This window comes from Apiospora hydei (assembly GCF_038363865.1).
Source record: "Apiospora hydei strain CBS 114990 chromosome Unknown utg000002l_segment0_segment0, whole genome shotgun sequence".
In the NCBI taxonomy this organism is placed as follows: Eukaryota; Fungi; Ascomycota; class Sordariomycetes; order Amphisphaeriales; family Apiosporaceae; genus Apiospora; species Apiospora hydei.
The window spans coordinates 2,838,741-2,864,641 of record NW_027117361.1 but is presented as its reverse complement, the minus strand read 5'-3'; the positions used below and the strand labels follow the sequence as shown (position 1 = coordinate 2,864,641).

The following is a 25,901-nucleotide window of genomic DNA, read 5'->3' as shown; positions in this document are numbered from 1 at the left end:
GGTAGGAGAACGGAAAGCCAGGGTTTTGAGGTCAGGGGTATATATGTCAACGATACTTGGAATTGAGATTCAACATCTCTATACTTAATTGAATGATCTTACTTTAGCTAAATCCAGGAATAAGACGCCTAAATCTATCCGATCCGTACTTGAAGTGTTTATATTACAGTGTTAATGTTGCCACTGTCCAACAAAAGTTAGAATTTGGCAGAGTGAATCATATAACCAAAGTTCTGTCCCAATACCAAGTGACCTCACGTTCGAATACAATCTTCAATATGCCGGACTTTGTTTTGAACTCCAAGTCCTTCTGCCCCAAACCGGGGGGGGGGGTGTACATCAACGACGACGAAGTATGGAAAGAGAAAGTACGTAAACAATGCTCTATCCAAATAAATCCCTTTGCATTCTGACAGGCCAAGCATCTTCACTGCCTCTTTGTGATATGAAGAGATAATATGCAGCGTTCGGCTTTTAATATCAATCCATATTTCCGATGATGGCTGCCGGATACAACGAAATATTCTAGCTGTCATGGAACGAGATATATCATGAGACCACATGATATATATTTGGCTGGAAAGGGTAGTTATGCTAGGGCAAAGTACCAATTTATTGGCTTGATCGACGCCGGGAGAGGAGGACTTGCCATTAATCCCCAAAACTTGTCACGCGATATAAATGAAATGGCATAGGGATAAGTAGTGCATGGCCTCTCCATGCCACTGGAAGGGCGGCATTGGCTCGGGCGAACTGGGCGAATGCAAAGAAGTCCACAGTCTCTCGGCCCAGGAAAGGGGGTTGGTTGTGTACGGACAAAAGGGTTGCCTGTTCGAGGAATTTGGCACTTTTTTCCGACATCAACTCAATCTGGTCATCTTCCGTAGTTGGATAGACAGTTATGCAGCTGTGCTGTAGCTGCCCCCTGATCCGGAAACCCCTAGGGTGGCATCTCTTAACAACGACAACTTCTCCAATGATTCATTGTGAATCATCGGGGGTTCTCGACTGCCCAGAAGTGGCCAAGCGAATGGCGTATGCCGTGACACCTTGATATCAATGGACGGAACATGATTCATTCTGATATCAGATGTTCTCATGCCAACCAAGTAACATATAAAGACAGAGGTGAAGGCACATTGCTCCAACCTATTCAGATCATTTCACTCGAGCACACTCAGATATCTAGAGTACGGGTAGAAAAAGTGTTTTGACTATTACTCTCGTAAGTTACCCTGAATCCTAGCAAGCCCCAAGCCTATTCTATATTGTCCTTCCGTGAATGAAAAGAATCACGTTCCCTGGTCCGACTTGAACCGTCACTTTGGACGGTCAGATGAGTGACAAACCCAAGAGCCGACATCGTCTGATGAAGACTAGTCAGCGTAACTTGGATTGCGCAAGCCATCTTCTTTGACCATCTACTAATGAAATCATTTCTCCGACCCGGACTTCATGCGAAGCATCGACCTGAGCGCAGATGCCTCGGCCTCTTGACGAGCAAGTCGGATCTTCAAATCATCCCGCTCATCCCGAACACCCTTGAGTTCCATCTCCAGCTCAGTGATACGATCGATCTTCTTCTGGCGATACTTCTTGGCGGCAACGTTGTTGCGCTGCCGCTTCAGAGCAGTGCTAGAATCGACTGGGGGAGAGGCGCGTTTGCGCGAGTTTGTTTGGGTGCCAGAGGAATCAGGAGATTGGGATTCGGGGCTAGGAGAGTGTGTAGCGGCAAGCGCAGGGGAATATGATGGAGCAACAGAAGATAGGGGGAATGCTGAAGAGCTGGTTGTGACAGGTTGCTGGGTGTTGTCTGCAAGAAGTAGTTGGTCTAGATTGCGCGGTCAGTTCACAGCATCACCAAAGCTTGCAGAGATGTTGTTTACCATAAATGTCATTCTGAAACACTTGTGTAAAGTCAAATGCGGTTTCTTGAGGGGGCTGAAGGCTTCCGGACCATTGCGCATCAGGGACATCGAGTCCGAAGTGATCAATGCCCGTCAGCCAATCAGCCGATGTAGAGCCAGTGTTGCCAACTTGATCCCCAACCCCGTAGAAGGAGAAGTCTGTAGGCTCAAAGACAGAGATCTCCCAGGGTTGGAGATTATGTTGGCTCGCAGTCCATAATCCACTGCTGCGGCTGGAAGAAGCCGACGGCGGATTGGGAGGGTGCGAACTGGATGGTGATGGTTGATTGCTGCATTTTGGTATGTTGGAGCGGCCTTCACTCAAGGCCGGGAGGTAAAACGGGTTGAATTCCTGGGTGATTGTACTGGCGCCGTCGACTGTAGGACGGCGGGTTGATGTCTCCCGGGCAGGTTGTCTCGGGAGATGTGGGTGAGGGAGAAAGAGAAGTTCCCCTGGAGCTGGGGTGGTCAGATCCATCCCACTTAAAGAGAACACAGCAGGCGTCCGTGCACTCTTGTCCTGCCTGGGGGTCCACTAACCTTACCTAAAGCAGGTAGTGCTCAGTCCTCAGATTCAGCTGCTTACCTCAGATCGGATACGGCCCACCAAGAGTTCAAGTAAGACATTTGGATCAAATGCACTGGGATTTGGGCGTTACACTGCCTTCGGCCGAACCGCCAGCGCCCACTGTCGCCCAGCAGCTGCCCCGCTACTTGAAGCCACTCAACCCCTCCAAGCACCAAGCACACCCGGAATCCATCAGGGAACTGGCCGAAGGGGGGTCAATCTATGTCTCGAATGCCGTATCGTATCGCGTATCGCGTATTCCATATCGCATATTGCATACCTACTTACACATGTACATACCTACTTGACTGCATCTTGCCTGCGACTACTGATTGGTGGCCCCTTCCGAAGTAAGCTTTGGGGTGTGGTTCGTGCATCTTCCGTCCCTCAGGCATCGGCTGTCTGCGCGCAGAATCCAACCTCTTTTCCTCTCCTCCTCATTCCCCAGCCGGTGTTAGCGGCCCAGTACCTACGCCTCCCCGCCATGATTAACGCTGTGTTGGTCTTCAATGGCCAGGGCCAACCGCGGCTCACCAAGTTCTACACGCAGCTGGTGGGTGACTGCATAAATACCCTCGAATACGCCGTATTGCAATTTACTGACGCCCGGCGCAGGAGACTAGCATACAGCAGCGCCTGATATCCGAGATATTCACCTCGTCTCCAATAGGCCCGACGGCGCATGCAACTTCCTGCCGCTGCCTCCCATCCTCGCGGCTTCCGGTACCTCTCACTCCGCCTCCGAACCGCACAACGATGTCCCGTCGCTCGTCACCTACCGCCACTATGCTACTCTGTACTTCATTATAATATCTACGTCGACCGAGTCGCCGCTGGCCCTGCTCGACTTGATCCAGGTCTACGTCGAGTCGCTCGACAAGCTGTTCGAGAACGTGTGCGAGCTGGACTTGATCTTCAATTTCGAAACGTTACACTCGGCGCTGAGCGAAATGATCGTAGGAGGCGTGGTGATCGAAACAAACATGGACCGCATCGTATCCGGGGTTAAGGCCCAAGGCACGGTTGCGAAGAGACCTGTTAACGAAGCAAGGCCTTCGGGCCTCGGTGCTGGACTGGGCGGGACTTTCGTTTGGCCAGGGAGATGAAGATTGTACATACACTGAGCATGGAAGGGAGTTCGGGAGTTATCACATCAGAAGCAGTGTTTGTTGGGAATCGGCGCATACAGCCAAGAAACAGCCGGAGACTACTACAAGTAGGGCTCTTCGAAGTTTTGATACAATTGCATAGAATACCAGTGGATATTGTGCCCCCCTCCCCCTCCCAAAGCCTGAAAACGCCCAGAAAATGCAGTGCAGAGACATCTTATACATAATACAACGTTCGGTCCGTTATTCGAGCGCTCGTCGTTCGTTTCTTTTGTTGGGAGAGAAGGCATCGACAGCACCCCAGAATTTGCCGCGGATCTATGCACGCAAGTTAGACCCGTAAAAGGTTGCAGGCGCATTGAGGTACAGAAGAGGGAGACTTACCTCTTGGAAGGGTTGCTGTTCGGTATTCCACTCCATGAACAGAATGCTGTATACTGACACACCTAGCAGACCCTCATGTTAGCTTTCGCTTTGTTGCTTGCCGACAATTGGATCCGAGCCTACCCGTAACACTGAACAGCTGCGCCAGCTTCACGTATTTGTCCCATCTCGGGCGCATTGTCGCGAGCTTGACCCGTCGTTTGTACTTCCGCTCGAAGCGGAACTGCTCCCTTCTCGGAGAGCTTCGAGAAGTCGGGCGGCCAGACCTTCTTCGGCTTGAAGCGACCGTAGATGCCGGGGGCCGACGCTCTGGCGGCATTGCGTATCCTGAGGGGTATCGGGCTCTCTATCGCCCTCCGCGCGAGTGTTGTGAACATTGCGAGGCGTGCTGGCGAGGGTCAATCACAAACCAGTCAACGAACAAAATATGTGGTCGCCGATGGCTCGATCCCGCAATGGAGCTTCACTCAAAGAGTATGTGGCTGGAGAGTCCACAGCCACACTGCTTAGATTGAACTCCCCTGCGAAAGGAAATAGCGGGGCCGTGTTGAACCGGGGATAAGCGGGAGCTTTCGAGTTGACCAGTGTAAGCAGATACATATGCGTACATGTATTCACTCAATTATTCAAACTTCATTATTGAATTGATATTTACTCTTGCTGCATATTTACTAGAACTGGGAATATACCATATTGTGTGGTCGGGGTGGCTTCGAAGTCCTGCACGTCGCCTCACACTACGACTTACACGCCCGACCATGGGCTGGCTGGGTGCAACGTAAGAAATAGACACAACGAAGCTGTAGGGCAGAGTAGTCCCTATGGTCCCGAGTTCTACCAATTGGTTGCATACTTACATCCTGATTTATATATGGCAGATCACATGTCGTAACTCGGTCATATTTGCAGGTATACTACTTCACGACAGCTGTGTCTTCAGCCTGCCTAGGGATGTATTGTTGCCTTGTCGCTCCTATTCCGCATTACTGTGTTTCTGCCTCTTACCCCGCCCGGCCATTTTCATATCAAGAGCTCGTTACATCAACCACCAACGGCAGAGACGTTTTGTTTTCTTACTGGTCGTTCATTTTGACATCTGTCTGTGGCTTGCATGGTATAATAGACCGCCTGGTAAAGCATGGCTTGGCAGGACTTGCAAGGTGCCATCAGATTGCTCTCCATGTTGCTACTGGCTTCCGTGGGTCTGCCTTGTATGCCTTGTTATGTACTTAAGTACTCATAGTCTCTGAAGTTGAGCACCTTCGCATTGACTACTGCGTCGGGAGGGCTCAACGAAGTCCGGCTTAGCCTTGAGAAGATTCGCTTCTTATTTACAAACTCCCAGCGATCGTTTACAGCAGCAACGCCAGCCCCTATGTACAATGACTGAGATACCCAGAACGACGACGCATGAGTGGAAAGGGGATTTCCTCCATAAGCGCTCGCTATGTTTGGACGGAGAGAACCGCTCGCACTTTGAGATCGAACGAGACCCCGAAGAAGACGAAGATATTATGAGCGTCCTATCGAGAGCCTACGAGGTAGAATACGATAGATGGGCATACCAAATAGAGCCGCTACAAAGTTTGTGTGCAGGTATCAAGTTGTCCTTGCTTACATCGACTACCCTTGATAGGGGAGTGCCGGTCGCTCTGGTCTTTGACAGAGATAGTTCTGGGCGAAGGCCTCCGAGCAATGGCCCACTTACAGCTGGTGGACTATACAAGGTCCTCAGTGTACCCGTAAGTCGTTTTTGATAAATATTGCTGAGTGGCTCTGCTAAAGACATGTTCTGACTGAGCTTGCTTAAAGAGATTCGGCGTTGCGACGGCTTCCCCAGATAATGAGGAGAATGAATGTGACATAGCAGATGCTCTACCGATCCCGTGTAGGGTTTAGGTTGATTAACACATCATGTGGGTGCCGAAAACGACCGTCTTCTAGTCTTCACTGATATTCCATGTAGTTATTTGACAGACCCGGATGCGCACAGTCTCGCCGTGCTTGCCGCAACCGCGTCTCTACCACAGGCGCTATCTCTTCTCGGGTTCATGGCCGACCGCTTATCAAGGAAGCCCAGATTTTCTATCCATGTCCCCGTAAGTCACGAATCACGAGTGCGAGAGCGACGGATATTGACTGCTTCCGTTCCAGCCAAAAGGTGTCGCCTTTTTCGAAATGATATTCCAACTTCCATTTCTTGTCTTTCGGACAGTGTCTTTAGTTGATGTTTCGAACGGGCCCTCATTAGAAGGGCGCTCCAGCTGTACGGACTTGTCGTTCTTGGCATTCGACTCGGACTTTGACCGTCGGGGTGCAAGGAGGACTGAATATCCCCCCCTCTGCGAATCCACGTTTTCCTGCTTCATTCATGGATGGGACGTCGCCAGGTGGACAGCCTACGGCTTATTCGACACTTACTTCGATAAGCTGGACTGTAAAGAGTCTGCCACACAATATTTTGAGGATTCACGAGCATCGGAACCTTATTTCACAGGTGACCCTCTCACGTTCGCCCAAGAGGATTTGAACATGCCGGTCTCTTGCCCAAGGCACTATTTCCTTCGGGTCCTTGAAAGTAGGATGGTCCGTGTCAGAGACGAATGGGGGAAAGTTGTTTCTGAGGTACTGGAGATGGTGCAAGTTGGTGTAAGTTGTTCCAAACATGCCTGGGACCGAACAGCAAAACAGGGGACTTGTTCATCCAGAATAAGGATTCGCATAAACCGGTGACCTGGCCGATCCGATTTCAGGGGCCACTATCTTCCTTGAACCGGGTTCCATCTCTTCTTTGTCCAGGTGGTTGGCAAAGCTGACCACACAAATGCAGAAAGCGCGATGTCACGTTGCGTTCCAGCCCCTTCGGCTGGGTACCCCCAATAGCGACGTGTTGTCGAAAGCAATAGAGGATTGGCAGCACAGCTTTCGTCAGATCGAACAATGGAATATCCAGACTAGAGATCTACTCATCCGGCTAATGAGAGCTCTCGAGAAAACAGTTGCCTCATGGAAGGCATTTGGTTCGAAAGATATCAAATACCTCTATCAGGAAGGATCTGTCGCCAACATTGGGCCTGACGCTCTTCAAACCCTAACCAGTGTGGAAGACTTAGTCAGCGAACTGGACAGCTTCCGTAATGAACTACACCACCAGGTGGAGGTATTCGAAAAGGGGTCGATGCAGGAACCTGAGCAGCATATTCGTGATGTGAGATCCGTGCCCGATGCTTGTGGTTCCAACTTGGCAATGACTGACATTCTGTGTCCAGTTTCATACAATACTGGCTGGCAAGGCGGAGTTAACATCACAGGACCAACAGAAGCTTTCTGAAGACGTCCGAGCACTGACTTGGGTCAATTTTGTACTCACAACTTGTCTACGTATCCTCGTGTACGAATGCTGATTGTATCTACAGGTGTTTCTCCCAGTTCTCACCGCAGCTGCTTTGTGCAGCACACAGCAGGACCCTATTATCATTTTTTGGGTTGTTCTTATCACGGCTGCGCTCGCCATTCTAGTATTAGTCTCTTTGAGAGACAGGAAGTGGTGGCTATGTCTTCTGCAGTGGACCAAGAGCAAGCCGGTGGTTGAGCGAAATGACACCGGGATGACTCATAACAACCAGCCCATCCTACCCCTGAACAATTCCACAACGACTCTGCCAAGAAGAGCAACACAACGAAGCAGTGTGGTGACAGAATTCAGCGGTACGGCGATTGAGATGACGTCCGGGTTGAGCAATCGGTATCACCGTAACGGCCGCAGTCAATGAGCAATATCGAACTGTAGATAGCTTCCGGTCTAGGTGGAGAGATTACACTTCAGAACAGAGTTGACGATAATCATTCAGTTCTGGTAAATAGATTGCAAATACACTGCACTGAAGAACAAATCACTCAAGCCACCTGGCCAATCTTGGATTCAACGCCCAAAAGTCTGATGAGGGGAAGCCGCTTTGCAAGGTACCCCATGATCAAGCAATTCAGGCTAATATCAGGAAGTCAGTCAATCCATCACTTTACACGGCACCAACATGCCAACTGGACTGGTATAATACCATCCCAGCTCGCTGTGCGGCTGTCCTTGGGAGGAGGAAGTCCGGCCTAACCCCTCAAAGAAGGGCAGGATTTGGTTGAGTACTCGATACGATCATGTTCTCCGTCATTGCCCTGGCGGCCCTGCTCGTCGGCCACTCACAGGCCGTTGACGCCGCCGTCTTGGATGTTCCCGCAAATCTCACAGCCCACGTGAAAGTGAATCTGAACCACCGTTACCAGACCATCGACGGCTTCGGCTTCTCCCAGGCCTTCCAACGAGCCGCATGGCTGCACGGCAAACTCGGCCTCGCGCCGGAACAGCAGCACGAGGTCCTGGACCTGCTGTTCGACCGCGAGTCCGGCGCGGGCGCCACGATCCTGCGCAACGGCATCGGCTCGTCCACCTCGTACGACCGGGACTTCATGAAGTCCATCGCGCCGACGCCGCCGGGGTCCCCCGACGCCGAGCCGGACTACGTCTGGGACGGGTACGACGCGGACCAGGTCTGGCTGACCAAGGAGGCGCTCGCGTACGGTGGGGGCCGAAGTACGTCTACGCCGACGCCTGGTCGGCCCCGGGCTACATGAAGAGCAACGGCAACGACTCGAACGGAGGCTACCTCTGCGGGCCGTCGTCGTCGTCCGCTAGCCCGACGAGCTGCGACAGCGGCGGCGACTGGAGGGAGGCGTACGCGCGCTACTTGGTCCAGTTCCTGCGCTTCTACCGCGAGCGCGAGGGCGTCGAGATCACGCACCTGGGCTGGCTCAACGAGCCGGACCTAAACCAGACGTACGCGTCCATGCTGTCGGACGGGTTCCAGGCCGCGGGCTTCGCGCGCATCCTGCGCCAAGTTATGCGGGACGAGGGCTTTTCCCATGTGCGCCTCGTCTGCTGCGAGGCGACGGGCTGGACGCAAGGGGCCGCCATTCTTGCCGAGCTCCAGACGGAAGCCGCTGGGGCCGAGGCAGACGACGACGCCGCCCTCTTCGACGTCTACTCGGCCCACGCTTATTCAGCCGACTCCAGCAGGCCGCTCCAGACCACCCAAAAGGTCTGGCAAACCGAATGGGCCGACCTGGACGGCCGCTGGAACCCGGCCTGGGACGATCTCGGGAAGGCAGGCGAAGGCATCGGCTGGGCCAACAAGATCCAGGAGTCGCTGGTCCTTGGGAACGTCTCGGCCTGGCTGTACTGGATTGGCGCCGAGCCGACACCGACAAACTCAGCCCTGATCCAGCTACCGTTACAACAAAGTAACAACAACAGCGCCGCAACATACAGCGTCTCCGGCCGCTTCTGGGCCTTCGCGCAATTCTCCCGCTTCGTGCGGCCGGGCGCGGTCCGGGTCGATGCGGAGACGGATCGGGGGTTCCTGGGGACCAGCGCTTTCTTCCTGGACGAGGATGGAGTTGATAATAATGCCGGCCGAGTCGTCAGTGTCCAGATGATCAACAACGGACATGTCGATCTCGATGTGCGTGTTGTCGTTGAAGGGGGTAACGGCGGGGAGGAGACTGGTGGGAACAGCCCGGAGATTTGGTTGACGAACAACGAGAACAATCTGACCAGAGCTTCGGTCACATCGCAGGTCATCAAGGACAGTTTGCCGTCTCCGGAGTACTCGGTGCTTGTTCCCAAGAGATCCATAGTTACCTTTAGAATATGAGGACCAGCTGCTACTGTACAAATAGACACAATACAAGCCGTAGTTTTGGAACAGTACCTTCAATACCTAGTCAATCTGCAGTAACTATCAATGAGTAGTAGCAAGATGCCATTTAAGTGGTCATGCATGGTATATTTGTATCTACTTGACCCTACTCATTATAGATTCCGCCCCCCTCACCACATCCATCTGCGCCGCCCGTGCCTTGACCGAGTTCAGCATACTACGCTCGAAATCGTCGCGGGACCGGAGCACAGCCTCGACCCAGCTGAGCTGGAGATCCCAGTAGGTCGTCTTGAAACGCTCGAAAACGTCGGCGACGGCATCCTTGTCCGTCATGATGAGGTCTGTGAATAGCTCGAGCACGCGCCACGTCTGCTTGACCGAGTTGCCGACGTCCGGGTTAGCCAGGCTGCCAAAGAACTCGAATGCCGTCGAGATATCATTGAAAATCTTGTCCTGGAACGGATCTGCCCGTCGGAACTTGGCTCCCTTGTTGCGCACACTCATCAGGTAGCGCACCAGCAGCTCCTCGGCGAAGACCTCGGTGAAAATATCAAAAAGCGAGTAGTGCAGCACCGGCTTGTAGTCGGCCAGGTAGTCCTCGAACGTGTTGACAATCTGCTTCATCGTCGCGCTCGAGTACCAGCCCGGCGTGAAGAAGATGGGAAGCGCGTCCTTGAAGTCCACGGCCATGACCAGCGTCACGAACTTGGTGATGCACCACGTGCTAAAGTCGACGTAGCCGTCGCGGAGCAGCTCGATCTCGGAGTCCGCGCGCTCCATGTACTGAGGCGTGACAATGGGCTCGAACTTCTGCTTGAAGCTCGTGAGATAGGCGAAGCGGCCGTCCTCCTCTTGGTCGTCGATGCACGCAATCTGGTCGTTGGCGGTAGCAACAAGCCAGTCTTGCAACGGCGTCAGACCCTCCAGCTCTGGGACCTTGCCCTGTTCGTACTTGATAGATTCTTCCTCGAGCATCTTCTGGAAGGACTGCTGGCGGCCGCGCAGACGGATGAACATGGCGTCTATTACTCCTTCCGCCACGTCCGCGCGGTTCGAATTACCTGCCGCGTCCACTTGCTCTCGCAGCATGCGCCACATGTCCACAAGGTTTCTGGTCCGGAAGTATCCATATTCATCACTATCCAAATTCGAGCCCTCAGTGTTGCGGTTTGCGAAATCCTTCGTCTCCTGGGCAAAGATTCTATCGATCCATTCATCGAGGAATTTAATAATGAGATCACGGAAGCCTCGCACAAGCTCCTGTTCACGGTTATCAATAACGTGGGGTTTTAGGTCGGTCTCGGCAAACCCCAGCTTCTTCATCTTCTTGTAATACTGCTCCGGCCAGTTGATGATGGCCAGAGTATTCGCAGAGCTAGCCTCTGGGTCATCGATGATACCCACGAGGAAGTCGTGCATAAGCTCGTGATAAATGTTTCCGTATGTCTGAAGGATCCTCCACTTCTTGGGCATCAAGGAGACCATGCCTTGCTTAACAGCATTGAGGTCGTTGAAGTACCACTTCATCAATTTGGCCAGCCCCTCGGGGTCACCCAGGAAATCCTCCCTAATCTCGTCAAACTGATCCTGGCAGCTGATCTTGATAGCTTGGATGAACTTGCCCTTGTAGCCTCGGACCGACTTGGCACCATCTGTGATGCTCTGGAACCGGGTGGCCATCTCTTTGTGGTCTTTCAGGGCTTCCTGTAGGGCCTGGACTCTCTGGTCGCTCTTCTCCTCAGCCTCGACAATCAGGGCCAGCCGCACCACCAGACTGTTGTTGTCCTCGATGAGCAGATTGATGAGACTGACCGAGACCATGCCGATGTGCTCGTCGAACAAGTCGATGGCGTCGTCTAGCCTCGAGAAGTAGTCCTCCAAGGTAGATTGCAGGCCCGGGTCGTCGGCGCGTTGTATTTGCTCTATGGCATCGTCGCGAATGTTCCGCAGCTGGGTCAGCTCGTAGTGGACGGCAAGAAGATTGGGCATGGTCTCGGGATCTTGGTGGTCCTCTTGCAGCATGACGTCGACTGCGTTGAGGCGCTCGTTGAACATCTCGAGGTTCTTGCGCATGGCCTCGACGGCTTGGAAGTTCCTGTGGGCCTGGGAGACGAGGTTGATGTTGTTGAAGTCCTTGATCATGATCTGGGATTCGGAGCATAGCCGGTCGATCTTGGTCATCTCCTCCTTAATCGCCTGCACCGTCTTTTGGCCGTCGGTCAAGCCAGTCATGCCGGTCTGGATGGTTTCGAGCTGGTCGCGCAGACTGCCCCGGAGCTGGGAGTCGATAACATTCTTCTTGCGCGTGAACTCGAGCTTCAAGGCCGGCAGCTTGTCGAGGTCGTCTGGGTGTTTGAGGAGGTCCGCGAGCTTGACCGGTGGAGCGTCCATCGTGTCGAATGGCAGGGAAACCAATCGCTGCCAACGCGGCAATAGGGTAGCGGGTTATCTATACCATGCCAAGTGTCCCGGGCAGCGCTGTTAAAGAGGCTGGAGATGGTCGTATTATGGAGCGATGCCGGATGTCGATGCTGAGTTGGGCTTCAAAGTAGGAATGATGCGTTTGGTGTTTGAAGTCGCAAAGGCGGGAGAGTGGGTTCGTCCCATGAGTTGGCTGACTGGGCGCGCCCGGGAGCCGGGGCCAGGCGCTACTACTTGAAACTTAGGGGACCTGCACAGTGGGGGGACCGCTAAAACGTCCACTACAAACGACACTTGAACCCAAACACCTGCACTATCACTCCAACTATGAGCCTATCCTAAAGCAATTCACACTCCGGCAAGATTAGACCACCGGTACCAGTAGACATAGGTTTCATGGTTTGCTTCAATGTTTATAAATTTGTTTTTAATATGTTTCATTCCGCTGTTGCTCAAATGAGCAACCGTACAACAAGCTGATCATAACGCTAATCTAATCTCAAGCTCTTACATCAAAGTCCCATGACTCGACGGAGCATCGCTTCTACTGCTTTGGTTTACTGTTTTACATATTTCGTCCGAAACTGACTATCTCAATCGGCATCCAACCTAGCCACGGGCGGCGTGTCGTCGACCTGGATCCCACCTCGCTTCTTCTCGTTGGAGTCCCAGAAGGGCAGGCGCCAACCGCCCTCGCCCTCGGGCACGCTCAGCCAGAGCCGCATGAGGTGCCGGCGCGGCTTGCCGCTGTCGGGCCCGAAGTCGCGGTAGGCCGTGCGGGCGTGGAGCGTGTGCGAGTTGGAGACGAACTGGATGTCGCCGACGTCCAGAATCATGTGCAAGCGGACACGGTTGCACGTGTCCTCGAGCAACTGCGCCGCCTCGGCCTGGGCGGGCGACAGGGGCGGGATGATGCCGCGGTCCGAGAAGCGCGACAGGCTCTTGACGAAGTACGGGTCCCACTTGCAGTAGACGCGCTGCTCGCGGTCCGGGTTCGCCGGGTCGGGCGTCTCGAGGTAGAACACGGACGTCCGGATGTAGGGGTCCTCGCCCTGCGACACCTCGCCCTTGCGGTCAAAGTACCAGATGGGCTGCGTCAGCAGCTCGGCCACGTCGGGCCGCTCCGCTTGCAGGATGTTCCAGACGTGGTGGATCGAGGACACGTCGGACTCGCCACCGAACTCGGACTTGGCGATGCAGAGAAGGCCGACGACGTCGCAGTCGTCGGCATGGAAGAACTGCCGCGCGTTCGTCCGGTAGATACGGACCTTGTCGATCTGTGTGCTGTCGTCGCCCAGGTCCTTGACGTGGCCGAGGATGTGTCCGCGGCCGTTCTGGGACACGGGGTAGCCGATGTAGGCCCCCAGGCCCATGTAGGCAACCGCCGACTTGTGGTTGCCCCATTGCTGCACGGGGAACCCCTTGTACAGGATGAAGCCCTTTCCGTCCAGCATCTCGCGGCGCATGGCGTGTAGCGAGGGTGCCAGGTTGGGAAGGGGGAAGTTCTCTTTGGTGATGCCCGTCAAGGATGCCTTTGAGGACATGAAGTTATCGGCCGCTTGTGAGATCTCGTTTATCTCGTCTGCGGAGAACTGATGAACCCATCTCTCAGGATTGTCGGAATAGTCTTCTGGGTTCCACACCGTCGGGCCTGTGATTGACTTGGGAAAGGAGCTGTATGGGTAGATTTGGTCGTATAAGGGCGGGTGTTGGCCTGTCGAGGGTTTGTTAGTAAGCGGGCTTGAGATGCGGCCTAGGGGCAAGCAAGCATTGCGAGACGTACCGGAAGTCTTCAGGCCGTCTGGGAAGACACTGCGGTTTGGGTGTCTGATGGTTGACTTGAGCTGTTCGATATGATCGACAACAGGTGAGTCGGCTTCAAGAGCAATGGGTGCCATGTTGGGTGTCAAGTATGAACGAGAACCTGCTTATACGCAATCTTATGGACGGTGTCCTTTGCTGTATATATTTGATTGACTGGTATGCATACATACACAGCAAGAGCGGCATCATTGGCGAGGCAGCCCAGGTATATATTGGCCGTCACCCCCTCACTTCTCGGCAATTGGCCGATTATCATATCTACTGCCTCATTCTCGAGGAATCACGAAATCCGGCAACTAGTGTCCGTGATTGGCTTAGATTGGCGGCTTTGGGGTAAAGCTTGGAGACGGGCAAGAGGTTCCGACAAGCACGCAATCCAGCCCCGTTCACTCGACATCCCGCAAAAAAAGGTCGCTAGGATCTCAGCTAGGTAAGCCGAAGAACCCCATGGTACGACAACGGGCCTAGTCTGCGCGAAAGAAGCCGGGACAGAATGATCGCCGGTGCGGGTAGTGACGCGGTTTGGTGTCACTTTGGGTGTCACGCCATCTGCAACTTCGAGCACGTACCTATGTTGCGATGCCCGTAGCGACTGCTGGCGCATCGGGATGCGACCCGACAAAGCAGCTCGCGGAGAAAGACCACGCCTGCATTACGTACCTTTATTGTAATATAGTCTCCGTTACAGGGTTTCTCGGAGCGATCTGTATTGACAATTGATGCTTGGTAACACGTGTGAGCGTATCAGGAGCCCCAGGGGGTTGCGAAAACGAATATATCAATTGCATTCTTCAAAATGGCCGACCCTAAGTAGGCAAATAGGCAGCCCTGTCATTGTAATCCCAGTTGCTATTTTGAATCATCGCATTAGACAGGACTTGGATATCTTCTTACCAAATACCAGCAACGGTCTTCAAACCAGCGTGACACTGCTGTGTAGTCGCAGCCGATGCCATTGTCCAATGCGCAAATATGCAATATACGTGTGGGCAGGAAAAGCATGTCATGACGATATGGTACTGTGACTGGTTCCGACTCCAAAAAAGAGAGTTTGGACGTCAGCTATATTTTCGCTCCCCCCTCCATCTTGCATCCTCTGCCTTGTACAATTGACTTTCAACTTGCCATCCATATGGATTGATAAGAGTTGCCGGTACTCGAGAGATGAGAGCCTGAGAACTTCTACAGGGTCTTTATTGTCGTACTGTCCTTGCGCTTTAACAACTGGACTTATACCATTTCCAACCTATGCTTGACACAGTGAACTGCAGATATCAAGCATATACTCCAATCGATAGCCCGTTCACTCAAAAGTTTACTTTGCAACGAGACCGAATATTGATACCGAACATGAGCTGACCTCACTGACCAAGGCCCATATCAATTCTTCAAGCTGTGACTCGAAAAGATGTCACATTGGCAGCTGTGGACGTATAAGGCATTTAGAGGAGCTGGAAACCAGCTGGAGATGGCCAAACAAAAGAAGAGCACAAAAGTGCGCATACAGTCCCAAAGGTTGAGTCATCCCACGCAAGCCCTCTGCCAGTCGCTGCAGCGAGTTCAATATTTTTTTGAGTGGATTATGGACTTTCTGTAGACCACCTGCAGACAATCAGGTCAGTTCGATCCAAGATTAAGCTTTCCCTTCTTTCAGGTTGGAATAATCAAACACGACAACATAATCCCGGCACCACTGGAATAATCAAACCCGTGGAAACAGCCAACTTCACAGGCTCAAGGGACGGACGGCAAAAGAAACATGACCATCATCACATACAAACCCATCAGACTTAGGCGACTTGGCTGGATCAACAACCCCCATTGATTCTTGATTCCTTCGAGTTGAACACTTTGATATCGTCACTGAAACCCGCCACAACAATTGCTTAGTCGCGATGCCGGGGAGAAAGAAGTTGCCGGAGCAGAAGCCGGAGGGGAAGAAGCTACCAGAGAAGAAGAAGAAGAAGGATGACCCTGCAGGTAAGTCGCACGTGGTTACTGGCATTTGTATCGCCCTGAGCTTTCGCGAAAAGCTGACTTGATACCAGGGCCGGACGTGCCACTTCCCTCGGCTAGCTCCAAGCCGGGACATTGGAAGGATAAGATCGAGCGCAAGTCGCGCGCCATCGACAAGGAGCTGGGCTTCGACGAGGTCACGGCCGAGAACGCCGACGATTGGCTGAACGCCCGCATGAACCGGATCGCCGAGGAGAGCCGACAGCGGTCCGAGGCGTCCTGGGTCCAGCTGCAGGCCGGCCTGGACTTCCAGCAAAAGATGAGCCGCGGGGTCCTGCCCGGCACTAAGGAGACGCCGCCGCCGCCTCCGCCTCCGTCGTCGATCGACGTCTTCGCGCCGAGAATAACACGACAGCAGAAGGCGACGATAGAAACGATAATGAGTCAAGGCGACGAAGCCCAGCGGAAAACTACCCCCGAGGTAGAAGACAATGACGAGCCACCTCCACTCTTTGGGCCGCTCCCGCAGAGTTCCCCCAGCGAAGAGAAGCTGCAGAAGAAACGCGGCCCATCGCCGGGATTGTATCCCTTTGCGAAGCGCCGCCCATCGGACAGGATGTCTCACCCTCCGCAGGCGAACGGCGACGAGATGCCACCTGCAGAAGCCGCAGACCCGTTGACGAGGTCTCCTCCTCCTGTTAAGCAAGAGAACGACGATGACAAGCCAGACATAGACGATGCAGACATTCAGAGTGTCCGCTGTCCCCGTCGACAACCAAGGACACAAGGCCGACATTCCCCGTCACAGAGTCATACAGAAGTCGTGTCCAAACAGGACGATTCGCATGATCAACGTGCGCAATCTAGAAAACGGCCACGAGCCAACCCCCTCGATTCGAATCTTGGCCCTGGCTGGGATTTCCACTTTGTGGATGGGAGCAGACCAACCAAGGCACGGGGGAGCGGGTACATAAGTTAATGGTTCTTTTGAGATTTGCGTCGATAGACGGAAGAGCGAAGTCAGCTTCTGGTGATGGCAATGGTACGGTATGGAATACAAGAGGTGACATGGCGTTTCTTCTGATGTGTGATGACGAAATGCCGAATGCATTCACAGCGAGCAAGCGATACAGTTTTTGATTTCGATAGTCTCTGTAAATACATAGAGGTAATGGATTGGTTTTTCTTTAATGGTGATGGTGATGGTGATGGTGATAGCTTAGACGGGCCAACTGTATGTTCCTATTCGGGGGTGTATACAAATAGCTCCTGCAGCTTATTGGCCTATTTATAGGTACTGCGGCAGGCACATTGCATTGCGGTAGGTACTCGCATGCACTAAGCTGCAGGGATGCCCTTGCCTTGGCGAAGACGGGGAAGTTTGGGAACATGCGATTTGGTGGGGCGGCTGCTGCCACTTTTGCTAGGGCTGAAGAGGACAAATTGGAAAGCAATTTGAAGCTTGGAAGTGGAAGTACTTAGGGAAGCTATAGACGAACGAACGACCCCTCCGACGTCACCACCACACCAACCAACAAGCCATAACGACACCCAGGGCATTGCCATGACACAACAGCATGGCAGGTGAGAAGAAGAAGACCACGGCCGGCAAGGCCAAGACCATAGTCTTCCTGCATCCCGATCTCGGCATCGGTGGCGCTGAGCGCCTCGTCGTCGACGCCGCCGTCGGCCTCCAGAACCGCGGCCACAAGGTCGTCATCTTCACCAGCCATTGCGATCCAACCCACTGCTTCGACGAAGCCCGCGATGGTACGTTTCCCTGACCCTCTATAGCACCTTCCCACCTTCCTCGAGAGAGGCAATTGCTTACCGGCTCATCACAGGCACCCTCGACGTCCGCGTCCGCGGCAACACCATCGTGCCCTCCTCGATCCTCTCCCGCTTCAGCATCCTCTGCGCCATCCTGCGGCAGCTGCACCTGATCCTGCAGATCGCCTCCTTCTCGACCGAGCTCAAATCCCTCGCGCCCGACGCCTTCTTTATCGATCAGCTCAGCGCCGGCCTGCCCCTCCTCCAGTACCTCTACCCCTCGGGCCGCATCCTCTTCTACTGCCACTTCCCGGACCTGCTGCTGGCCCAGGGCCGCCAGCGCTGGTGGAAGCGCGCCTACCGCGTCCCCTTCGACTGGGTCGAGCAGTGGTCCATGAGCTTCGCCGACGCCATCGCCGTCAACTCCAACTTCACAAAGGGCGTCGTCCGGCGCACCTGGCCCGCCCTCGCGGCCCAGCGCGGCGGTAGCAACGGCGGCGACGACTTCGAGACGATCTATCCTTGCGTCGACACGAAGCCCAAGAAGAGCGAAGAGAACGACGAAATCGAGACGGGCAAGCCGCTGTGGGGCGGCATGAGGTTCCTGCTCAGCATCAACCGGTTCGAGCGCAAGAAGGACGTCGCGCTGGCCATCAAGGCGTACGCAGGCCTGAGCCCCTCTGCACGTAAGGGCGTCCGGCTCGTCGTCGCCGGTGGCTACGACCCCCGAGTCCCGGAGAACGTGGGCTACCACAAAGAGCTGGTCGAGCTGGCCGACTCGCTGGGCCTGACCAACACGACGGCCAAGACGATGGTGACGGCGCTGGAGGTGCCGCCCGAGATCAATGTCCTCTTCTTGCTCTCGGTCCCTAACCTCCTCAAGGAGATGCTGCTCAAGTCGGCTCGGCTCCTCGTCTACACCCCGGCCAACGAACACTTTGGTATCGTGCCCCTCGAGGCCATGCTGGTCGGCGTCCCCGTTCTGGCCGCCGACACGGGCGGTCCGGTCGAGACGGTCCTCGAGGGCGAGACGGGCTGGCTCCGGTCCCCGGCCAAAGTCGGCGAGTGGACGGAGGTCATGGATTCGGTGCTCACCAAGCTATCCCCAAGTGAGATGATCAAGATGTCGCAGACCGGTGTGTCCCGGGTGAGGAACAACTTCGGCGATGTGCAGATGGCGGCGCGTATAGACGCCATCATGGACAAGATCTTGGCCACAACGACGAAGCCGGGCTCGTGGGGACCCCTGTTTCTTTTCGGATTGAGTGCGTTGGGGCTGGTGGGTGCAGGTTTGGCGGTGCTCGCGAATCTCGTAAATAGTCGCGGCTCAAAACCGGTCATGCACGAACATCAGCAGTGAGGTTGATTTTGCGGAGAAGCCTACCGTGACATGAACAACCCTCAGCTGCAATAGCCCTGCGGCTGCCATAGCCACTCAGCGATATGGACACCTGAGGTGAATCACTCGGCGATGTGGACCACTTAACGGCCCCCATGCCATTGTGCCGTATCCGGGACGATGAACCCTGCTTTGTACATATAGACGAGAAAGAAATGCAACTATTTTCACAACTACTTGGATATGGATCACTTTGGTACGTAAACAAACATAACTGCTAGGAATTTTTCCATGAATTGCATGTATCTTGGGTATATACTCTTACAGATGTGATGAAGGGGCCTACTGTATTGTCTCGACCATCCACATCCCCAGCTGGAAAACTTGTGCCCTGGCCCCTTTGATGATCATGAACCTTTCATTTCCATCCCTGGCTGTGAAAATTCGATTCATGCTCTCTCAAAATGTACAGTCGTCAAAATAAAAAATAATAAAAAATAGACGCGGACTCAGTTAAACAAATAACACAAACAGCAGGAACTCCCTTTGAGGACCAGCTATGCAATAATCTCAAATGTCGACCGCCAAACCCCTGATTCTTTGGTGGATGAGCGCTGACAGGTAACCTCCCTCGAAACGAATGAAAATAAAGACAAGAGAAGAGCCGGCCGATCCAAACTGTGGTTCGCTTCTCTGGCACTGTACCCCGGGCAGTGCGAAATGTCCCACTGCACCCACACAGATTACGATACAAACACGCCAGAGGATCAACCGGATGTCGCCCTGCCTAAAAATGAGAAGGCGCTACTAGCGCCCGTATCTATCAGGCGGCTGGCGACCGTCGTACAAGTTGCGGTCCTGAGGCCGCAGGTGTTGCTGAAGGACCGACTGCTGGTGCTGTTGTTGCTGCTGCGCTTGTTGCTGCTGCTGCTGCTGCTGTATTTGTTGCTCCCGAAGTTGCACCTCACGCATGTCTTGAACTGGAGTTGCGTAGGCGCTCCGAGCATCGTAGGCGCTGGGTGTGTAGCTCCTCGGCGGGCCCGGGTCACGGGGATCCCTACCCGGCACTGGCGTGGCGTATCGAGGATACACGGGAGTCTGAGATGGCGGTGGCTCCGGGGCCCGTGATACAACAGGCGCGTATTGAGGCTGCATGGGAGGTTGCATCGGCCGATGTTGATAAATGTCTCGTGTGTCGCGCAGATTCATGGCATCCCGAGGGTCATGTCCGCGAGGCGGGGCGGGAGGGGCTGCCCAAGTAGCTTGCGGCGGGACAGAGCTGCTGGGATGAGGCGGCTTAGGTGTTGTTGCGTGTTGTGCAGCCCAAGGTGACTGAGCAGGCGGGGGCTGGCTCATTTTGGGCGGTCCCCAGCCTTGCGCTTGCGGCTGCTGTTGCTGTTGAGGCGGCAAGCCGTGCGCAGGATGTGATCCTGGCCAGCCCATTTCCCGTGCAGCTATCTCGCGACTCATATTCCGACTGTGTTCCATCTCGCGACTCAAGTCCCGACTATGGCCCATCTCCCGAGCTACCATCTCATGGCTCATAGTTCGACTATGACCCATCTCCCGGCCCATTTCCCGGCCCATGTCGCGCGCCATGTCGTTTCTCATATCACGACCCATATCACGAGCCATCTCGCTTCGCATGTCGCGAGCCATCTCGCCTCGCATATCGCCTCTCATATCGCGAGCCATTTCGCCTCTCATATCACGAGCCATTTCACTTCTCATATCGCGTGGCATATCACGGGCCATATCTCGTCCCGGCGGCGGCGGCGGCGGTTCGTGGGCACGTGTAACTGGAACATGACCATACTGAGGTGGTGGCGACGAGGCGGATGGGGCTTGTTGAGCAGGTGCACCATAGCCATAACCGGGTTGAGGCTGGTAAGGTATCTGGGCCGCCTGGACCTGAGGAGGGTACGGGTGGCTGATCTGCGGTGAGTTCATAGCCTGCTGATGCGGAGACGGATATTGGCGCTGCCGTCCGAAATAATCGCGTTCAACTCGCTCGGCCTGGGGATCCATAACCATATGCCTGGGCGTGCCCAGTGGCTGGTGCTGTGGTTGCGGCGAGGCTGTGGTATACGGCTTGAGAGATGGCATTGACGACGGCGCTGGAGGTGGATTACGGCCATAAGGAGGATACGCTTGTGCTTCCGGCATCTGCTCGCGTCGAACGTGTGACGGCGGAGGCGGAGGTGGAGGAGGCCGACTATTTTGCGGCGGCGGCGTTGGTGATGGTTTCGCTACAGCTGCTGGCACTTCGCTCACTCTCTTCGGTTGTGGTGGAGGAGGATCATTGTTGAGGAGTGACATGATGCTGGACGTTTTGCGTTCGACAGGACGGGGCGGCATGGACGGTGCAGCTGGTGGAGTTGGTTGTGCGGGCGGAGAGTTAAAGTGTTCTCCTGGGCTGTTGAGGTCGTTCACGGATCGTGACAGCGCGGACAGAGGCCGTGTGGCAGGAGGTGAGGGGTTCATATCATTAAAGAAACGACCAGGTGGTTGTTGGAGAATAGCCTGGAAGGGCGCTTGTGACACAGGGGGTGCCACTCGCGGGGGATCCGGGTGCCGAATAATAGGAGAGTTCTCCTGTCTCGGAGGCTGCATGCGGCCTGGGCCCGGTGAGGGTGCAAACGTTTCATACGGCGAACCAACGTCGGGTTCCTGCTTAACACGCAAGGGGGCACGCGCTCTGGCTGGCGAGGTTGTTCCTTTGCTGGTTTGAGCTCCACCATCTGTCGTTCGGGCTGAGAATCCATCATCGAACCAGGCAGTGGGTGTCTTATGTTCAAAGGGTCGGCAACAGGGGTAGAAGGTTGCGATATTTTCTGAACCAGTGGAGTTCTCGCAGGCTGCTGGAGAGGGGGCTCGCGTTCGTTCCTCTCCGGGTACCCAAACGGTGCACGCACTGGCCGTACGGAAGGGGACATTGCTTGCGTCACAGGTTGAACAAGCGGTTGAGAAGCCGGCGGAGCTGTTACCGGGGACTGCTGGACTAGAACCGGTGTCTGCGGAGGTTGAGAGAAGGGCGATTGTGCCGGTTGCGGCTGTGCTACGATGGGTACATTGAAACGACCTGCCTGTGGTAGTGCTGGTGGAGGAGGTGGTGGCTGCTCCATCTTTGGCGGAGGCACATCTTCCATTGGCGTATCAGGCGTGCTTATCGGGCGATTGGTAGGCGTCGATGTATCGTACCGCTTCTTGACGTTTGGAGTAGGCGTGGGGGCGGTGGAAGTTTATCTCCACGCGATTTCGCGTTCTCGGCTTCCGTCACCATAGTCTCCCATTCTGGATTCTCTCCCTTCTTACGGGCGTAGTAATTTTTAACCTGAAAAGATTGTTAGCATTGGCACATGCAGAGGGGGAAAGGGCAACGTACCATCACCGTAGTCTTGGTTCGCATGTGATTAGCAATGGCGGCCCAGTCGCTTCCAAACGATTGGAGCAGAGCCGGGAAGTCAGCCATCTCAGGTACACTCCAGTAACTCGAGGCCCCAGAATTCGCTTTGTGGTCCGAGGATGGAGTCTGCTTGATATCAAACGGCGTGATAACAGATGGCTGTGGTGGTTCCGGCCTCAGCTTCGGCGGCGCCATCACCTCCGAGATAGTACCTGGAATGGGTGATGGCACGGCCCGCTCCGGACTGATAATCGGTTTCGCTGTTGCTGCAAATGGTGCCGGTATAGTGACAGGAGGCACAGCCGAGGTTCCTGGGGTTGCTTCGAATTGGTTAGGCACGTGCGAAACCGCTCCTTGCGCTTGCTGAGCTGCCCATTCTGCTGGAGGTTGGACACGAGAGGTAGAACGTGAACGGTTGGCTTTGCCAGTAGGTACAGGCGTCGCCGGGGCAGCTGCAAGTGTCTGATTCGCACGCTGTTGCTTCTGTTCCTTATCCTTTGCAGCACGGCGGCCACGCTGCTTACGTTCTGGTTTCTCGCCGTCGTGTTTGGCACCTCTGCGACTTGGAGTCGATGTTCCCGTAGCCTCACCATCAGTGGCGGGCGTAGCTTCCGAGTTGAACGTGGGGGCAGCTGCACGCCGAGGACGACGCCTCTCGCCATTCTCGCCTGTCTCGTGGTTCTCTTCAGTCTCGTTGTCGCCATTGCCGAGCTCTGAAACAAGGGCACTGGATCTCTGTTTGCCTCGGCCTCTCTTACGGGTCCTCGGCCGTTTCTTGAGCTTCTCCTTGAGATTCAATTCGTCCTTCTCCTTCTTCAAGTAGTAGAATTGAATACTCGTACCGAAATCCCTGTTTGGTAGTGGATCAGCAACCTTACCCCATTGCTTGGGGAATTCCAGATAAGCCTTCTCAAAGAGGGCAACCTCCTCCTCAGTGAAGTTGTTGACTGGTGGTAAAACCTCCCAAGCTGCCACGATCTCGTTGGGTTCGAGAAAACCTGTATTGTCGACGTAGAATTCGTTCTCTCTCTCCTCGGGAGTTTGGAACTGAAGCGGCGGGATGGCCTCCTTTGCATCGATTCTGTATTTCTCCTTCTCTGCCCGCTCCGCCCTCTCTCGCTTCTCGTCTTCGACCCGTCTAGATTCTTCCAGAATCCGTTCCAGGTCGCGTTCCGATGCATATCTACTGCGCCTTGTTGACTCAGGCTTGGCTTCGCCGTTCCAACCCACTTTATGAGATGGGGCATCAGATGTACCGGGAGTAAACCTTTCCCGACTTTTGATAGCAGCCGGGTCGTTAGAGGTGGTAAAGCGGAGATACGCCTCATATCTTTCAGCATAGTCTTTCTGCAGCCTCTGCTTCTCGGGCAGGTGCTCCGTCGCCTTGTTCTCGAACTCGTTGAGTAGGAAAGCGTCGAACGCGGTGGTCGATGAGTTCAAAGACTTGACAAAGTTTTGGTCCTCAAACCACGGCTTGTCGTCAAAGTCGGGTAGGCTCGACAGAGGTGGGGTGTTCATCTGCACACGCACGGTGTCAAGAGCTCGCGAGTCCATATCATCTATGTCGGTCTCGTCGTCATCTTCGGCGGGTGTTGGAGTACTAGTCGCACCTCTGCTGCGGTCGGTTGATAAAGGAGGTTCGTAGCCTGGGAACAGGGATGACCTTCGAGACTTGGGAGAAGTAACCCCGTTGGTCCGATCAGTTTTGGGTACACCCAGCAAACTTTCAGGTTGATCCGCCTTTGGCGCTTCAACGATATCTTCCATCACTACATCGCCTTCATCCGCTTTGGGTTTCTCCTCAGCAACGGCCGGCTGATGATCCATCATGTCCACATCTTGTTCAATGGATGGATGTGGTACTTCCGCCTTGGCAGGACTAGGAGGTAGGGGCGACTTCAACATCACCGGCGAAGCCGCTTTCTCCGAGGGCGCCTTCACGCTGGGCGCCTTCACACTAGGTGCCCTCTCACTGGGCGCCCTTACACTAGGCGCTTTCTCGCTGGGTGCCTTTTCACTAGGGGGTTGCTCGGGGGCTGCAGACTCGTCCTGTCCCCCCATCACCACATCCGCCGGAGCTTCCTCCGGTTGCGCCGGAACTTCTTCAACTGCCACCTCTGGAGGGATTTTCGCGCCGTCCGGTATTGGCCCAACCATGGCTAATAAACCTTCTGACTCGAAAACAAGCTTGTTGACGGCCTCAAGAGATATCGAAACGTGACGGACTATGGCATCAAGCGGGACGGAATCCTCTCGACTTTCCAATTGTTTGAGCTTTGTCTCCGTTTCGCCCATTTGGTCTGCAATATGATCCCCCATTTCCTCGTCATCGGAGTCAGATGCCTGCTCGATAATCGGCGCCTTGATCTTTTCTGGGGGGCGCTTGTGATCCCGGGCCTGGTGGGTGCGGAGCGTAGGCTTTCGCGATACTCGGGGCTTCTCTTCACTGGCAGACGGCTTTTGTTCTGTGGCATTTTCCTTGGTGGTGTCATGCGAACTGAGATCCGTCCCTTTACGGCCCGTCTTCGCGAATGTGGGCGACTCCTGAGCTTTGGAGCTTTCCTCGGGTTTATGATCTCTATCCCCCAAGGGACCGGCTGGTCTGACCTTCGTCTCGCTCTTGTCGAATTCCTCGCCTTCCTCCATATGATGTGCCCCTCGATTCGGGGCATCGGATGTTGTAGACTGGAAGTCGGCCTGGGTATCGCTACTACGGGGCCTCCTTTCGCCTTCGGATTGCTGATCTCCAGGCCCATCTGGGCGGAATACCGGGAAGCGATTCGACGACACGAAGCTTTGCGATCTGCTGGCTTTTGGTGACTCCGGGCCTCGCTTTAGGTTTGGATTAATCCACTGCTTGGACGAAGGACCAGGTCGTTGTGCTCGAGGGCCAGAGGGTATCGCAGGACTTACTTCAGAAAAAGCAGCTTTGGACGGCCCAGTGGGCGGTAGTCGTGCTTCGGGAATCGCCGAAGGGCCGGTAGGAGGGCGTTCGTCTTTCAGTGCCCTCGGCCCTGTCGGGGGCGCCTTGACCGTTCCAGTACTAGCTTCGGAGATCGATGGTGTCCTGTTCGGTACCGACCCAAAGGACGGCGCGGCAGGCGCAATGGGAGGAGGCGAAACATCTCTCGCGGACTGCGGTGGCTCATGCGAGGTTCGATCCACCTTCATACGCATGTCGCGCTCACGAGCCTCACGGTCATCCCGAGAATCACGTGATCGAATATCGCTGTCCATAAATCGGGGGCCCTCTCGGTCTCGATCGTCGCGGTCCCGGTCCCGGAAGCGCCCATCCTGGAGAGCGAGCCCTAGGTCCGGGTCCGTATCTGTCGCGATCCCGGTCTTCGTAGAATGGCCTGCCGCGGCCTCGATCTCCCCAATCTCCCCGTCCCCGTCCTCTGCCTCGCCCACCGAAGCCGCCGCGGTAGCTTTGTGGTCCAAAGGGAGGATCGGAGTTGGAAGACCCAGCAGAAAGTGGGCCATCCCTTGAGCCTCTTCGTGCTCGT

The 25,901-nt window shown here is 54.7% G+C and overlaps 11 protein-coding genes across 11 annotated transcripts; 5 read left to right on the top strand and 6 right to left on the bottom strand.

Moving 5' to 3' along the window:
* Positions 1 to 1,433: 1,433 nt before the first annotated feature.
* Positions 1,434 to 2,534, bottom strand: PG997_000907 (uncharacterized protein; the record flags this gene model as incomplete). Its single annotated transcript, XM_066805222.1, has 3 exons — positions 1,434 to 1,777; positions 1,887 to 2,323; positions 2,494 to 2,534. 3 exons carry the CDS (start codon positions 2,532 to 2,534, stop codon positions 1,434 to 1,436), a joined length of 822 nt encoding a protein of 273 aa, XP_066674995.1.
* A 425-nt stretch (positions 2,535 to 2,959) lies between these two features.
* PG997_000906 (clathrin adaptor complex small chain) lies at positions 2,960 to 3,581 on the top strand (the record flags this gene model as incomplete). The annotated part of the gene is made up of 2 exons (XM_066805221.1): positions 2,960 to 3,028; positions 3,099 to 3,581. The coding sequence occupies 2 exons, from the start codon at positions 2,960 to 2,962 to the stop codon at positions 3,579 to 3,581; spliced, it is 552 nt and encodes a 183-aa protein (XP_066674994.1).
* Positions 3,582 to 3,827: 246 nt separating this feature from the next.
* On the bottom strand, positions 3,828 to 4,345 carry PG997_000905 (uncharacterized protein; the record flags this gene model as incomplete). The annotated part of the gene is made up of 3 exons (XM_066805220.1): positions 3,828 to 3,902; positions 3,969 to 4,014; positions 4,092 to 4,345. The coding sequence occupies 3 exons, from the start codon at positions 4,343 to 4,345 to the stop codon at positions 3,828 to 3,830; spliced, it is 375 nt and encodes a 124-aa protein (XP_066674993.1).
* Positions 4,346 to 5,350: 1,005 nt separating this feature from the next.
* PG997_000904 (uncharacterized protein) lies at positions 5,351 to 7,299 on the top strand (the record flags this gene model as incomplete). The annotated part of the gene is made up of 5 exons (XM_066805219.1): positions 5,351 to 5,552; positions 5,605 to 5,710; positions 5,935 to 6,067; positions 6,123 to 6,617; positions 6,799 to 7,299. The coding sequence occupies 5 exons, from the start codon at positions 5,351 to 5,353 to the stop codon at positions 7,297 to 7,299; spliced, it is 1,437 nt and encodes a 478-aa protein (XP_066674992.1).
* Positions 7,300 to 8,120: 821 nt separating this feature from the next.
* On the top strand, positions 8,121 to 9,673 carry PG997_000903 (uncharacterized protein; the record flags this gene model as incomplete). Its single annotated transcript, XM_066805218.1, has 2 exons — positions 8,121 to 8,510; positions 8,555 to 9,673. The coding sequence occupies 2 exons, from the start codon at positions 8,121 to 8,123 to the stop codon at positions 9,671 to 9,673; spliced, it is 1,509 nt and encodes a 502-aa protein (XP_066674991.1).
* Positions 9,674 to 9,814: 141 nt separating this feature from the next.
* Positions 9,815 to 12,070, bottom strand: PG997_000902 (exocyst complex component sec6 protein; the record flags this gene model as incomplete). Its single annotated transcript, XM_066805217.1, has 1 exon — positions 9,815 to 12,070. The coding sequence occupies one exon, from the start codon at positions 12,068 to 12,070 to the stop codon at positions 9,815 to 9,817; it is 2,256 nt and encodes a 751-aa protein (XP_066674990.1).
* Positions 12,071 to 12,693: 623 nt separating this feature from the next.
* Positions 12,694 to 13,998, bottom strand: PG997_000901 (uncharacterized protein; the record flags this gene model as incomplete). Its single annotated transcript, XM_066805216.1, has 1 exon — positions 12,694 to 13,998. The coding sequence occupies one exon, from the start codon at positions 13,996 to 13,998 to the stop codon at positions 12,694 to 12,696; it is 1,305 nt and encodes a 434-aa protein (XP_066674989.1).
* Positions 13,999 to 15,819: 1,821 nt separating this feature from the next.
* Positions 15,820 to 16,859, top strand: PG997_000900 (uncharacterized protein; the record flags this gene model as incomplete). Its single annotated transcript, XM_066805215.1, has 2 exons — positions 15,820 to 15,904; positions 15,973 to 16,859. The coding sequence occupies 2 exons, from the start codon at positions 15,820 to 15,822 to the stop codon at positions 16,857 to 16,859; spliced, it is 972 nt and encodes a 323-aa protein (XP_066674988.1).
* Positions 16,860 to 17,457: 598 nt separating this feature from the next.
* On the top strand, positions 17,458 to 19,010 carry PG997_000899 (mannosyltransferase; the record flags this gene model as incomplete). Its single annotated transcript, XM_066805214.1, has 2 exons — positions 17,458 to 17,650; positions 17,725 to 19,010. 2 exons carry the CDS (start codon positions 17,458 to 17,460, stop codon positions 19,008 to 19,010), a joined length of 1,479 nt encoding a protein of 492 aa, XP_066674987.1.
* Positions 19,011 to 19,796: 786 nt separating this feature from the next.
* Positions 19,797 to 21,473, bottom strand: PG997_000898 (uncharacterized protein; the record flags this gene model as incomplete). Its single annotated transcript, XM_066805213.1, has 1 exon — positions 19,797 to 21,473. The coding sequence occupies one exon, from the start codon at positions 21,471 to 21,473 to the stop codon at positions 19,797 to 19,799; it is 1,677 nt and encodes a 558-aa protein (XP_066674986.1).
* Positions 21,474 to 22,145: 672 nt separating this feature from the next.
* Positions 22,146 to 25,878, bottom strand: PG997_000897 (uncharacterized protein; the record flags this gene model as incomplete). The annotated part of the gene is made up of 2 exons (XM_066805212.1): positions 22,146 to 22,259; positions 22,375 to 25,878. The coding sequence occupies 2 exons, from the start codon at positions 25,876 to 25,878 to the stop codon at positions 22,146 to 22,148; spliced, it is 3,618 nt and encodes a 1,205-aa protein (XP_066674985.1).
* Positions 25,879 to 25,901: the final 23 nt, after the last annotated feature.